The sequence below is a fragment of the Onychomys torridus genome, chromosome 7 (assembly GCF_903995425.1).
Source record: "Onychomys torridus chromosome 7, mOncTor1.1, whole genome shotgun sequence".
NCBI lineage: Eukaryota > Metazoa > Chordata > Mammalia > Rodentia > Cricetidae > Onychomys > Onychomys torridus.
Window position 1 is genome coordinate 5,119,986 of NC_050449.1, and position 16,122 is coordinate 5,136,107.

Sequence of the window (16,122 nt, forward strand, 5' to 3'; positions counted from 1 at the left end):
CAGGCTCACTCCTCCCACAGTGATGTTCTGACACTTTGCCATTCTGAACTGATGAACTGTACACTTTACTTTCATTGTCTTTGGGATGAACTATCCTTAAGACTCATCTGAAGTTTTTTTGTTGTTTTACATAACCTGATCTTTTCCTTATGAATTTTTATTTTAGAAGATTGTTTTTTTTTGTATACTGACTAGAGTTAACTGTTCTTATATAAAATATAAATAAATATAAGAAAAACACATTATTCAAATCAAATATGTGAGAATAAAGAATTCTATAAAAGAATTACAATTGAGCCAGGTGGTGTGGCACATGCCTTTAATCCCAGCACTTGGGTGGCAGAGCCAGGCGGATCTCTATGAGTTCGAGGCCAGCCAAGTCTACAAAGTGAGTTCTAGGAAAGGCACAAAACTACACAGAGAGACCCTGTCTCAAAAAATCAAAAAAAAAAAATATAATTGAAAGAGTAAAGGAGATAGCAGGCATCTCCCAGAGTTGCTGAATGTGTAGAATTGGCACAGGTATAGAATGCTACCTCTGTGGGAAGCACACTGTTCCAGCTAAGTGAAGGGACAGTGTGGTTTGAGACTGGAGAGATGGCTCAGCAGTTAAAAGCACCCACTGTTTTTACAGTATAACCAAGGACAGTTCCTAGCACCATATCAGATGGCTCATGAACTACCTGTAACTCCAGCTTCTAGCAGGCCTGATGCCTCCCTCTTCTGTCTTCTGAAGGCATGTGGACTCATGCATGCACACATACACACACACACCAGGAACATAGGCATACACACACACACACACACACATTTAGAAACAAATCTTCATGAACAAACAATATTTCCACATCTAATCTAGGATGACCTTAATCTTGCTCTTTCTTGCTTAAAAAATTATATAAAATTCATAAAATTACTTGGGCAAAAATACTTGAGAATCTTTTTATAATGTTAAAAACCCAAACATTTTCTGTGCTTTGAATATCTGAACGTGTATACAGAGTGAGTGCTGTTTTGATTGATGCCTGTTAGTTAGATGGCTTGTTTGTTTGTTAATTCTAATCACATTTTTTCATGGGAAAACGTAGAAAGACCTATTAGACTCCAGAGAATAGCCTATGCTTCCTCTGTCTTTAGTCACACTGTGTGTTGTGTGCTGTCTCACTGCTAGTTTGTAGCTCATCCGAACTGCCAGCAGCAGCTCCTCTCCATATGGTATGAGAACCTCTCTGGTCTACGGCAGCAGACGATGGCAGTCAAGTTTCTCGTGGTCCTTGCAGTTGCCATTGGACTGCCCTTCCTGGCTCTCATATACTGGTGTGCTCCATGCAGCAAGGTATGTCTGTGAGGCCTGCTACCTGTTTGCAGTTGAAATTCTGTCTGGCTGGCAAAGTTCTAGCTCCAAAATGAAAATCTGATTGAAGTACACAGGTTTAAATAATCTTCTTGTTTGTTTGAGAATTTCATACATGCATATAATGATTTTTTAACAAATCCACCCCCATTCCTTTCCTGTACACACCACCACTCTGCCCTCCCAACTTCATGTGCTCTTTTAAAAACCCACTGAATTGGGTTGAGGATTTAGCTTAGTGGTAGAGTGCTTGCCTAGCAAGTGCAAGGCCCTGGGTTCAATCCTCAGCTCAAAAAAAAAAAAAAACCCCACTGAATTAATTTAGAGTTTCCAGTATGTACACAGGGTTAGGGTGTCTACTGAAGCATGGGTGTATGTAGGCTGTCCCCTGGGACATGGGCTTAGGCTATCTACTGGAGTATGGGTGTAGATGGTCTACTGGAACATGGGCAGCCTCTCAGTAGCTCCATCCCTGAAGAAAATGTCCCACTGCAACAGCCATCAATTGCTAATAGCTCTTCAGCTACTGTGGAACTTCATGCCATTCTCCTGCCTCCACGCCAACAACATGCTGAGGTTTCATCTGGCTTGTTTTGTGCAGGTCTTGTGCAAGCTGCACAACCGCTTTGAGCTCACATGCGCAATGGCCCTGTCATGTCCAGAATACACTGTTGGGCTGCAGCAAGTCACCATCAAACACTCTTTTCTCCCTTTCTATCAGGATGATGCTTGAGCCTTGGGTGGTGACAGTGTATTATAAACATCCTAATTAAGAACAAGCACTTCACAGACTTATTCTTTTTAATATTCTAAAAATATTTCTTATTTTCAATGGGAAACAAAAACAGAAAAAGAAAAAAAAAACCCAGAAAATTCACCTGAAACAAAATACTGTCACTATTTATGTGTGAAACAAAATGTCACTCTATTATTTCCTTATTTTTTCTCTAGGCATATAGATACACATAATTTTGCATTTTAACATAGTCCTAGTTTTATTGAGCTCATCTATCAAAGGCTTTGTAAAATTTCATCATTATTCCTTTCTTTGTTTCTCCTGAGATAGTATTTGAGATAAGAGATATATTTTGTATATATATTACCTTATATAATGAGAGAACAAGAGTACAAATGCTATTATGAGGCTTGTTTTAGTAAAGACCACTTATATTAAGGAGAAAGTTCACTGGAAATATGCAGCAGTGGTCACACACTTTTTAAGCACACTCTATCTGCCCAGGCTTTGGTGAAAGCTGGACCTTGCTTTTCTGGTGAACATTCAAATAAGACTGAAGACAGTTTTTTGTTTGTTTGTTTTTGTTTATTTGTTTGTTTGGACTGGGTGTTGAATATAAGACCATGGACATGCCAGGCAAGCACTCTACATTGAGCTGCATTTTTAATTCTCTTTGAACTGTTTGAGAAAGGGCCTCACCAAGTTGCCCATTCAGGCCATGAACTTGCAATCCTCCAGTGAAATTGTGCCTTAGCTGGGCCTACAGGTCCAGTTCACTAAGCCTGGGCAACACCAACTTATCATTTTGCTAACAGGTACATAGGTTCAGAGGCTGCATTTCTAGCAAACTTTTCTTTGTATTTTTGAGAGGCTGACTGAAATAATTCAACAATGCATGTCATCTGGGCCATCTCTTCCGTGTGCTGGATAGGCACATCAGGTGATAAGTGTAGTTCCTAGACACAGGCAGGACTCATTTTAGGCATTTGTTATGAGGGAGAGAACACACATCAGCATTTCCAGCATGTTGTCTTATTACCCAGACATGCTGTTGCTGGCATTTTAGCCGCTGAGGGACTTCATACTGACTCGTGTTAGGATGCTGCCACAAGGCCTTTACACAGTGGAAACTTCCTGACTATTTACAATGATGACGTTAGGGACTACTGGAAACATGGTATTTTCTCATGAGAGTAAAGTTCACCATCATGAAATTTTCCCTGTACAAGACATGAGACCAAAACTTGACCATATATATAAAGCACACATTGATGACATTAACAATAATAGATTATAAGAAATGATATTTATAGTGCAAGTTTTCTTATAAAAGTTATGTTCATATTCCAATTCGTAGAAAAGCATTCCACCCTCCGTGTGTGTATGTGTGTGTGTGTGTGTGTGTGTGTGTGTGAGAGAGAGAGAGAGAGAGAGAGAGAGAGAGAGAGAGAGAGAGAGAGAACATGTTGGGAGATCAGAGGGTAACAAAAACCTAAGAACCTTTACCTGCTTAGTCATCATGTTGGCACCACTCCTGTTTTTTACAGGAATGATAAATTCTTTTTAAATTTAAATTTTTGTCTGACAGTTTCATATATTTATATAATGAATTTTAGTTATTTTTATCCCACCCCCTCCTTACCTTAGTATAAGATTTGAAAGCTCTACATTACTCAATATTTAAAACTCCCCTGGTCCCTTATAGTAATAGTACAAAATATTCCCCAAACACACCCCTAGCCAGACACTAAGAAAAGACTTTCAGAGCGTGAATTTTCATGTTAACTTCCAGATCTATAGCTAAGAAAACTTAAGCATAGAAAGTTAAGAAATCTGCCCAGAGTTGCAGCTGATAACAGGTAGATCTAAGATTTAACTTTTAGAAAATATGGTTTACAGCTAACTGCCGAATTCTCATACTATTTTTCAACATCTTCTATTTTCTCTCTCCTTTTGAGTTAGAATTTCTCACCAGTGTGTGTTCTAATTAACTCTCTTCTGAACACTGGTTGCAACTGTGTCTGCAGTCTGTTATGCCTCTACTTCTCTTTCCCAAGTCTTTAAGAGTTAGAGCAATGTCTGAATCATCCTTGTTCTTACTCTGTGGTGGTCATGCAGTGGGTGGCTGTTTGAGTCATGCCCTGAAGCACTGCCCCTATCGAGGTAGCAGGTAGCTATTACACCTGCCCATGACCTTGAGGTACATGTCCCTGGGACGTGGCCACTGGGGGACCCTTAAGACCTGGGATGTATGTACGCTCTCTCTCTCTTCCCTACCTCATAGTTTTAGATGTTGAGATCTTCAGCTAGACAGGTCAGCATGGGACATAGCTCAACTTTCCTGGACCCTACAATAAATCTCCTGTGGTTGTGAGTTAACCCCCAAATAAGTTCCTTTGCTCATTAAATAGACTCTGTGGATGAATCTCACTATCTGGTACCCAACTCCTCCATGTGGGAGCATGGGTTGGCCATCCACCCCAACTGCTACCTCACTAGGGCTGGTGCTTCAGGACATGGCTCAAACAGCTCCCACTACAGTGGCCATGCAGTTGTGACAACTATTCTAAAGTCAATAATATTCTCTTCTTGTCAGCAGTGAGTGAAGATCATGATACCTTCCTTAGCTCCTCCTCAAGATTTGACTCAGGCAATTTGTGGTTTGCCTCAGGTTTACACATTTCTCAAATTTTAATTAAATATTAACTATCTGATTTCCTTCACCATTTCTTCTTCTCTGGTTATAATTCTTTCTGATATCTGTTTTCAATCCTAATTTATAAACACTGAGGCAAGCATAGCTTAAATGGGCATTATCAAAGCATTTTCCTCACATCTGAAGCTGTTTTATTGTCTATTCTTTATCCTAAGAATCATGATGATAAAGTGTGTAGCTTTTCTCATTAGCCATGAACTGAACATTATTACTGGGTCATAGAGCTCATTTATTTTAATAGTGAGAGGCATCTTTGGCTAAACTGATGCTTTTATTTGAAATATTTTAGATTTTCTTATATATCCACAAAAATATAGATTAAAATTTTAGGAATGTATCTTCACTAAGCTCTTGCTTGTCTTTCAGTTGCTCATTGGTGAAAAACAAGAAGACTGTGGTAGATAATGCTTAAAGGAAGCATTTCTTTTAAGTTATTTTAAATACATAATTTTTCTTTTGTTAAAATGTTTTTAGTTGAAATAGAATTACAGTAATTTCCCCAATTCCCTTTCTCTCTATATCCAATCCCAACCACCCTTCCTGAACCCTTTCCATGACCCCACATTTCTTAAATTGGTAGCCTCTTTTTCTTTATTATTGTTACATACATTTATATGTGTGCATATGCATATATATGTATATGTATGCACAAATATGTAGGAATACTGTTTTGATGATGGTGGTGTGTGTATGATTTCAGGACCAGCTATGCATTTGAACCCCCAAAGAGGCCTTATCCCTGAGAGGGGTTGATTTTCCTTCTCCCAGACATCAATACTTGTTCATAGTTCTTTGTGTATCATCATTGTTTTCTTGTATATGTAGACACTTCTAGAAATGGCTGTTTCATAACAGGCTTTCTGGTGTTCTGACTTTTACAATATTTTTGCCTGGTTTCCATGAAGTTCCCCGATCCATGGATGCAAGAGCTGTAATGTAGGTGCATCCATTAGGCCTGGGCTCCCCATGATTGATCTGTTGATTTCTGTGTTGTGTCTAGTAGTGGTTTTCTGTGATAGTTTCCATTTGCTGTAAAGTATGGCTTCTTTCATGAGGGATGGTAACTACACTTATCTGTGGGTATAAAGATACAGTTTAGGATGTAGTAAGGAATAATGATAGTTTAAGAAAGTGGGGGTCATATTCTTTTCTAAACTTCATGACTTATTAAAAGCAATGGAAAATTGGCCAGGTTTCTAGTACCAGGCATGATTTCCCTCCTCCTGAGTGGGCCTTAATTCCAAATAGACAGTTGCTGGTTACCATCAACATGTGAGTGCCACTTATTACAACTTTATGGATGTCTTACCTTTCTGGTAGCTCCCATGGTTCATAGATATTTGCTGTTTGGTAAGACTGTTTAATTGCTTCCCTCCCTTGGCAGCAGGGAAAAATATTTTATGGTATATGGGAAGCTACACCACAGAGCAGAGGCTTTTCAATTCAGACCCAGCTTAAATCTTCCAAGTCCTGTGTCTTAAGCATGGGCTGTTTTCAGGGGTAGGGACCACCCTCAGCCCTGAGAGGGAGCCAAGGTCTAAATCTCTAATCTATGTTGTTTGGGACTAGGACTGCCTTGAGTAAACATTTTAAAGGCAGTTTCTTATGCTTGCTTACTTGGGTTTTTCTTAGTTTACGGTCCTTGTGGACAGTATTGTCAGCTCAGGTGGCATATTGGCATAATTTCCCATATATTGTTCATATATGTATATAGTGTAATTTTTGGTAAATTAAAACAATATGATTCCTTGAGGCTTCATCAAATATCTTTGGTGTTATCTGTCCTTTGTTTCTTATTCTTCTTGTATTGACCTTCTATCCTCTCCAGTTGGAACCCCCTTTCCAGTTTCCCACTTCATATTATTCATATTCTGCTAGTCCCCTTCCAAGATCTGTCCATGGTCTCCTTATACTTTCCTACTTTCTGTGGTTACTCAGTGTTGTATACTCATACCTAAGGATTTGGAGCTAGGGAAGGTAGATGAGTGAGAACATGCAACTCTTGTATTTCTGGGCCTAGATTACTCCACTCAATAGAATATTTTCGAGATCCATCTATTTACCAACCAACTGCATGATTTTGTTTGTCTTCACATTGTGCATACATACCAAATTTTTATTATCAGTTTTTCTCTTAAAGGACATTTAGGGTTCCATTTCCGGGTTATTGTGAATAAGGTGGTTATGTATGTTGATGAGCAAGTTTATGTGATATAGGATGTCCAGTCTTTTGGGTGTTACCCAAATCTTATAACGTCTTATAATAAAAAAACAACAACCCAGAGCCAGATATCAGGGTGAAACTGAAAGATCAGAGAAGCATGGCAGCCAGCCACTAGTTTTTACCTCTACAAAATCCTCAGCCTAAAAAGAGGGAGTTCCTGTTTCCTCACACCTTACATACCTTTCTCTGCCCAGATATCAGGCCAGATTAAAGGCATATGTGCTACCCAGTACTGAGATTAAAGGCATGTGCCAGCAGTGCCTGGCTCTGTTTCCATTGTGGCCTTGAACTCACAAAGATCCAGACAGATCTCTGCCTCCCTAGTGATAGGATTAAGGGTGTGTGCCACCACTGCCTGACCTCTATGTCTAATCTAGTGGCTGGCTCTGTCCTCTGATGCTCAGGAAAGTTTATTAGGGTACACAATATATCACCACATTTCCCCTTTTTTGTCTAAAATAATAATAGAAGGTTATAACTAATATAAAAACTATATACAATAAGTAAAATAAGTATATACAATATTTACAGTCAAGAATTACATTAACAATGTCCAGTCTATTAATATTTGACAAATTTAGAGAAAATACTCCATTTTGTACCTGATTCACTTTCTATCCTAACTTGTATTACCAGCCAAAAATATCTTTTGATGTCTTCCAAACTTACACATATTACACATCTTTAGTGAGTTTCTTTTCTAAATTTGTTAACTAGGAAAACTATAACTATCTAAGCTTCAACTCCTTCAGAAACTCAAGAAGGAAATAATATTACCTAAGTAATCAGGAAGTGCAAACAAGCAACTTTCAGAAATATGAGAAATGACAGAAACAGCAGCCTGCCTGTTTGGTCAACCAAGATTTCTCTGCAAAGTTGGGGCATCCATCTTCAGCCTACAGGTCTAGCATATCTGACTCATTTGTGAAGACAGCTTTTCTAAAGAGCCTTCCTACCTTGTCTTGGCAAGGTTTCACAGTCCTTTCTTTTCTGTCCTGCTTGTCCATTTAAATGAGCTGTTTAGGTACAATACCTTGAACAAGATTAGAAATATATGTACAGTATTTTCTAACAAAATCAATCTCAAGTTTGTATCTATATACGTAATTTGTATACAATATACAAATATCCAATCCTATGTAAAATATTTAAAGCTAGTAGTTGCTTTCTAAAAGTAGATTCAATAAACTACCTTTTTATCTTTTCATATCCATATTCTTTCTTTTTTATTTTCAGAGTAGATTTCATTAATCTACATTTTAATCTTATCATCTCTATATCCTCTTTTTTCTTTTTTTTTAAAACAAGAACCCCAAATCTATTTTTTTTGTTTAACTTTTTTTTTCCTGACAAATAACAATTAACAACTTGTAACCAACCATCCTAAACAGTGACAATAATCCATAACCCATTGAAAGACCAAAAACCACCCATTCTATCTCTTGGGAATGTGGGCATTGTGTTCTTAAAATTACTTCCTGCTGTCTGGGGGGTGAACGCATCTTTAGGGGATCCCAAAAAGAAAATTTTGGGTTAATTGTCAAGTCCTGGGAGAGATGGCTGTATCATTTGTCTAGTTTCTGCATAATGGGAAAGTGCAAGGCTTATCTGAATTTCTTGCTTGAGTAGTCTGTGAGGCTGGTTAATCTCAGCTAGCTATCTTGAAAATGTCCTGAGCAGTTTGTAGTCCAAAGCCAATGTTTGGGTGGTATTTGTCAGCTTAGTAGCATTATCATCATCCTGATGGAATCGTCATTGTGGGGTCCCATCATCTTTTTGGAGACTTCAAATTTGCTGTTAGGCATGGTCGTGATTCCCTGCAGAAAATCTATTTCTTGGGACATTTATTCTGGATGACTTGTCCTTTTTCTCCAGATGTCTCATTTATCCAGTGGTCTTTAGATTCCATAGCTAGATGCCTCCATTTTCCTGAAAGACAAAAACAAAACCCTTCCCCAACCCTAACCTTGGAGTTTGATTTTTTTTTTTTTTGGCAAGTTTTATCTGACCAAATGAAAAGCATTTGTTAGTTGTATAAGTTAATTTAAATTGAATGGTCATGTTGATTGATGAACTATCACCTCTTCTAATTAAGAAGTCTCTTGTTCAAATTGAACTTTTATCAATTTTGATGGTATCCATAGGTTTTCTTCACCTGTAGAAACAAAAGCTAAAGCTCATCCCCATTAAATACATATCCTAATTTTCATTCTGAGGTCAGCTCATCTTTAAAGTATAGAGGCGGATTTAATTCTATAGTTTTTCCTATTAGCCAATGACTCTCTGCAGCTGTCCTTCCTTTCTCCTTAGTACTGAGAAAATTTAAAATTAATAAAACATTATGGAATCTATTTCTGGCGGGGGTTGTTACACATTACTGTTTATTTAGCATAAAATTCAGAATTTGATTTGATCTGTCTATGACTGCTTGGCCTGTAAGATTGTATGGTATAACTGTAATATGCTTTATATTGTAATAAACAAAAAACTTTTTCATTTTACCAGAGACATATGCTGGAGCAGTGGCAGTTTTAATTTGTACAGGTATACCAATGATGGCCATAACGTCTAGCAAATGCTTGATTACAGAATCAACTCTTTCAGAACTCAGAGCAGTTGCCCATTGAAATCCTGAATAGGTATCATTAGTGTGGTGTACATATTTCAATTTTCCAAATTCTTCAAAAATCACGTCCATCTGCCAGATTTTATTCCTCTGAGTACCTTTTGGGTTACATCCTGCTGGTAGTAGAGTTTGATTGTATAAAGAACAAGTAGGACATTTTCTTATAATTTCCTTGGCTTGTTGCCAGCTTATGGAAAAATCAATTTTTAAACTCTCACTATTGACATGATGTTTTTATGAAATTCTGAAGCTTCCAGCACATTTCCTATCAGTCATTTATCAATCTCATCATTATATATATATATATATATATATATATATATATATATATATATATATATAATGATTCCTATTCCTGATTATATCTTGTAACTGAATAAATAACAAAGTTAATTCTGAATTAACAGAGATAAATTCAGCAGTTTCAATATGTAATACCACTCTTTCAACATATTGAGAGTCAGCAACTATGTTGAGAGATTCCAAAAACTCCATTAATACCATCAGAATGGTATATAATTCTGATTTTTTGACAGAATTATAAGGACTTTGAACCACTTCACTTAAATTTTCTGATTTGTAATCTGCCTTTCCTTTTTTGGTTCACGCCTGTATAAAATGTACAAACTCCAGATATTGGTGTTTCCTGTACAATATAAGGCACGATCCAGTTAACTATCTTTATAAGTTGAATTCTATCTCTTTGGGATATTTGCTGTCAATCTCTCCCCCAAAATTAATGCAAGCTCATTAAATCAATTTTGCCAAGGTTCACTTTCTGCCCATAATTTTTCACTTTAATCCTTAGTTAAAGTTACTATAATTTCTGCTGTGTCTATTCCTGCTAATTGAAGAAGTCTCAATTTTCCTTTTAAAATCAAGTCAGATATCTTTTCCACATAAATTTTTAATTTTTTAATTCTGTTTATTTGGTAGAAATATTCACTCCAATACATCTTCCCTCTTTTAAAATTCCTGTAGGAAAGTGCTTAGAGGGTAAAATAACCAAAATGCAATCAGGCTTAAGATCAAAACAATTCACATGTACATCCTGTATTTTCTTTTCCATCAAGGCCAATTCGTTCTCAGCTTCAGTTAATAATTCATTTGGACTATTTAAGTCCTTGTCACCCTCTAAGGTTTTGAACAAATTACTCAGCTCATCATTTTTTTTTTTAGCCCTAATAATGGTCCATAGATTTGAAATGTCTCCTAATAATCTTTGAAAGTCTTCAAGAGTCCATAATTGATATCTCCTAATTTGTACCTTTTTGGGTTTAATTTTTGTACACTTATTTCATATCCTAAATAATTAATAGAATCTCCTCTTTGTATCTTTTCAGGAGCAATTTGTAATCCCCAAAAAGACAAATTTTTCTTTACTTCTTCAAATATTCTTTCTAAAGTATCTATATTTGAATCAGCTAGTAAATGATAAACTATAGATTGAGGAAACTGTTTACATATTACTTCCAACAGCTGTCATATAAAATATTGGCACAGTGTTGGGCTATTTAACATTCACTGTTGGAGAACCTTCAATTGATATCTCTTAACAGGCTGAGAATTATAAGCAGGTACTGTGAAAGCAAATTTTTCTCTATATTTTTCTTGTAAGGGTATTGTGAAGAAACAGTCTTTTAAATCGATAACTATAAGAGACAATCCTTTAGGTAACAGAGTAGGCAAAAATTATAGTGTGCCCAGTGACCGAATTACCTTGTTAATGGCTCTTAGATCTGCTACCATTATCTACTTACAAGATTTCTTTTTAACATCAATTACAGGAGAATTCCAAGGGCTGGTTGATTCTTCAAAATACTGAGCATTCAACTGCTCTTGTACTAGCTATTCTAAGGCCTGTAGTTTCTCTGTTGTTCAAGACCATTTTTGAACCCATACAGGCTTGTCTGTTAACCATTTTAAAGGTAGGGCTGTTGGTGTCTTTGAAAGATCAGCAGCTGTTGTGCTATGTTCTTACACAGTCTGGAGGGTTAGTGACTGTTCTTTATAATGTCTAATATTTTTCCCAGAAACATATGTTAGTTTATGGTTTGAGATTGAAGGAATGTTAATCTGAGTATTTCATTGCTCCAATAAGTCATGGGCCCATAGATTCATAACTCTTTTAGCTCCATATGGCTTTAAATTCCTTCTCTTTTCCTCCTGGACCTATATATTTGACCCATCTTCAACTCTGTTTTACTTGAGATAATGTTCCAATCCTTAAAAGCTGAACATCTACCTCCTGAAGAGGACAATTTACATGCAAAGATTGGTGCAATCATTGTTATGTCCATACCTGTGTCAATAAGACCTTCAATGAGAATGTCATTTTTTTTGGCATTTTTTTTTTGCATTTTGTTATTATTATATTTGTGTTTTAATTTTATACATCAGCCATGGGTTCCCCTGTCCTTCCCCCTCCCGCAACAACGCCACTTTCCCCTCATCTCCTCCCCTCGATTCCCATTTCCTCCAGGGCCAAGACTCCCATGGGGATTCATTTAAGCCTGGTGGTTTCAGTACAGGCAGGTCCAGTCCCCTGCTTTCAGGCTGAGCAAAGTGTCCCTGTGTAAGCCCAAGCTTCCAAACAGACAGCTCATGCACTAATAACAGGTCCCGGTCCCACAGCCTGGATGCCTCCCAAACAGTTCAAGCTATTCAGTTGTCTCACTTAACCAGAGGGTCTGATGCAGCTGGGGGCTCCACAGCGTTTGGTTCATAATTTGTGTGCTTCCATTCATTTGGCTATTTGTCCCTGTGGCTTTTTCCAGTCTTGAGCTCAACAATTCATGTGCTTAGAGTCCCTACTCTTTCTCAACAGTTGGACACCTGGAGCTCCACCTGGGGCCTGGCTGAGGATCTCTGCATCCACTTCCATCAGTTATTACAAGAGAGTTCCAGCAGGACTGGTAGGGTGTTTGGCCATCTGATCACCAGACTAGGTCAGATCAGGCTTTCTCTCAACCATTGTAAGCAGTCTAAAGAGGATGTATCTTCCTGTTCCTGTTCTCATGTGGTCTTCATTTATCATGGTCTGTTATTCCTTGTTCTCCCTTTCTGTTCTTTATCCAGCTGGGATCTCCTGCTCCCTTAAGCTTTCATTCCCTCAAACCTTGCCCTTCATTACTCCCACTGTCTTCCAGGTTGTTCATGTAGATATCATCCATTTCTCTGTCACTGGGTGATCCCTGTGTCTTTCCTACCGTCCCGTTTTCTAGGTAGCCTCCCTGGAGTTGTGTAGCAGTCTAGTCATCTTTGTTTTACATCTAGGATCCTCCTATGAGTGAGTACATACCATGTTTGTCCTTCTGAGTCTGGGTTACCTCACTCAGGATGATTTTTTTCTAGATCCATCCCTTTGCCTGTAAACCTCATGATGTCATTATTTTTCTCTGCTGAGTAGTACTCCATTGTATATATGTACCATATTTTCTTTATCCATTCTTCAGTTGAAGGGCATCTAGGTTGTTTCCAGGTTCTGGCTATTACAAACAATGCTGATATGAACATAGCTGAGCAAATGCCCTTGTGGTATGATTGAGCATTCCTTGGGTATATGCCCAAGAGTGCTACAGCTGGATCTTGGGGGAGATGGATTCCCAATTTTCTAAGGAAGCACCATATTGATTTCCAAAGTGGCTGTACAAGCTTGCATTCCCACCAGCAGTGGAGGAGAGTTCCCCTTGCTCCACATCCTCTCCAGCATAAGCTGTCTTCTGTGTTTTTGATCTTAGCCACTCTGACAGGTGTAAGGTGGTATCTCAGAGTCATTTTGATTTGTATTTTCCAGATAATAAGGGTTGTTGAGCAATTCCTTAAATGTCTTTCAGCCATTTGAACTTCCTCTGTTGAGAATTGTCTGTTTAGTTCTATAGCCCATTTCTTAATTGGACTGTTGGGTATTTTGATGTCTAATCTCTTGAGTTCTTTATATATTCTGGATATCAGCCCTCTGTTAGATGTGGGGTTGGTGAAGACCTTTTACCATTCTGTAGGCTGTCGCTTTGTCTTGTTGACCGTGTCCTTTGCTCTACAAAACTTCTCAGTTTCAACAGTTCCCATTGATTGTTTCTGTCAGTGTCTGTGCTACTGGTGTTATATTTGGAAAGTGATCTCCGGTGCCAATGTGATCAAGAGTACTTCCTACTTTCTCTACTATCAGGTTCAGAGTAACTGGATTTATGTTGAGGTCTTTGATCCACTTGGACTTAAGTTTTGTGCATGGTGACAGATATGGATCTATTTGCAGCCTTCTACACATTACATCCAGTTATGCACCATTTGTTGAAGATTCTTTCTTTTTTCCATTGTACATTTTTGGCTTCTTTGTCAAAAATTATATGTTCATAGGTGTGCGGGTTAATGTCAGTGTCTTTAATTTGATTCCATTAGTCCACATGTCAGTTTTTATGCCAGTACCAAGCTGTTTTTATTACAGTAGCTCTATAGTAGAGCTTGAGGTTGGGGATTGTGATGCCTCCAGATGTTGTTTTATTGTACAGGATTCTTTTGACTATCCTGGGTTTTTTGATTTTCCATATAAAGTTGAGTATTATTCTTTCCAGATCTGTGAAGAATTGTGTTGGTAATTTGATGGGAATTGCGTTGAATCTGTAGATTGCTTTTGGTAAGATCGCCATTTTTACTATGTTAATCCTGCCTATCCATGAGCATGGGAGGTCTTTCCATTTTCGGACATCTTCAATTTCTTTTTTCAGGGACTTAAAGTTCTTGTCATGTAGGTCCTTCACATGCTTAGTTAGAGTAACCCCAAGGTATTTTATATCATTTGTGGCTATTATAAATGGTGATGTATCTCTGATTTCCTTCTCAGCCTGTTTGTCTTTTGTATATAGAAGGGCTACTGATTTTTTTGAGTTGATCTTGTATCCTGCTATATTGCTGAAGGTTTTTATTAGCTGTATCAGTTCCTTGGTTGAATTTTTGGGGTCACTCATGTATACTATCATGTCATCTGCAAATAGGGAAAGCTTGGCTTCTTCCCTTCTAATTTGTTCCCCCTTAATCTTCTTATGTTGTTTTATAGCTCTGGCTAGAACTTCAAGTACTATATTGAATAAGTATGGGGAGAGGGGACAGCCTTGCCTTGTTCCTGATTTTAGTGGTATTGCTTTGAGTTTCTCTCCATTTAATTTGATGTTGGCTGTTGGCTTGCTGTAGATTGCCTTTATTATGTTTAGGTATGTTCCCTGTATTCCTGATCGCTCCAAAACCTTTATCATGAAGGGGTGTTGGATTTTGTCAAATGCCTTTTCTGCATCTACTGAGATGATCATGTGGTTTTTTTCTTTGAGTTTGTTTATATAGTGTATTACATTGATGGACTTTCATATGTTGAACCACCCTTGCATCCCTGGGATGAATCCTACTTGATCATGGTGGATAATTGTTTTGATGTGTTCTTGGAGTCTGTTTGCCAGTATTTTATTGACTATTTTTGCATCAATGTTCCTGTGGGAGATCGGTCTGTTGTTCTCTTTCTTTGATGCATCTTTGTTTGGTTTAGGAATCAGGGTAATTGTAGCCTCATAGAAGGAGTTTGGTAATATTCCTTCTGCTTCTATTGTGTGGAACAATTTAAAGAGTATTGGTATTAAGTCTTCGTTGAAGATCTGGTAGAAGTCTGCACTGAAACCATATGGTCCTGGGCTTTATTTGGTTGGGAGACTTTTAATGACTGATTCTATTTCCTTAGGGGTTATTGGACTATTTAAATGGTTTATCTGGTCTTGATTTAACTTAGGCATGTGCTACCTATCCAGAAAGTTTTCCAATTCTTTTAGAATTTCCAGTTTTGTGGAGTAGAAGTTTTTGAAGTATGACCTGATGATTCTCTGGATTTCCTCATTGTCTGTTGTTATGTTCCCCTTTTCATTTCTGATTTTGTTAATTTGGATGCTCTCTATCTGTCTTTTGGTTACTTTGGATAAGGGCTTGTTTATCTTGTTGATCTTCTCAAAGAACCAACTCTTTGTTTCATTAATCCTTTGTATTGTTCTCTTTATTTCTATTTTTTTGATTACAGCTCTCAATTTGATAATTTCATGGCATCTGTTCCTCCTGGAAGACTTTGCTTCTTCCTGTTCAGGAGCTTTCAGGTGTGCTGTCAAGTCACTAGCATGAGATTTCTCCAGCCTCATTATGTGGGCATTTAGTGTAATGAATTTCCATCTTAGCACTGCTTTCATAGTGTCCCATAAGTTTGGGTAGGTGGTTTATTCATTTTCATTGATCTCTAGTAAGTCTTTAATTTCTTTATTTCTTTCTTAACCTATTGGTGATTTAGTTGAGCATTATTCAGTTTCCATGAGTTTGTAGGATTTCTGTAGGGTTTTTTTTTTGTTGTTGTTAAAATCTATCTTTAATCCATGGTGGTCCAATAGAATACAGGAGGTTATTCCAATTGTTTTGTATGTGTCGAGATTTGCTTTGTGGCCAA

General features: G+C 37.6%; 1 protein-coding gene across 5 annotated transcripts in view; it reads left to right on the forward strand.

Annotated features, from left to right (window-relative positions):
* The window catches only part of Trpc6 (transient receptor potential cation channel subfamily C member 6), a 117,850-nt gene that overhangs the window by 70,959 nt on the left and 30,769 nt on the right, over positions 1-16,122 (forward strand). For 4 of the 5 annotated variants that reach the window (XM_036194359.1, XM_036194361.1, XM_036194358.1 and 1 more), the window contains one exon: positions 1,172-1,336. The exons of the other annotated variant lie outside the window; for it this stretch is intronic. In XM_036194359.1, the coding sequence (XP_036050252.1) occupies positions 1,172-1,336 (165 nt within the window). The remainder of the gene's footprint in view (positions 1-1,171; positions 1,337-16,122) is intronic. 5 annotated transcript variants of the gene reach the window in all.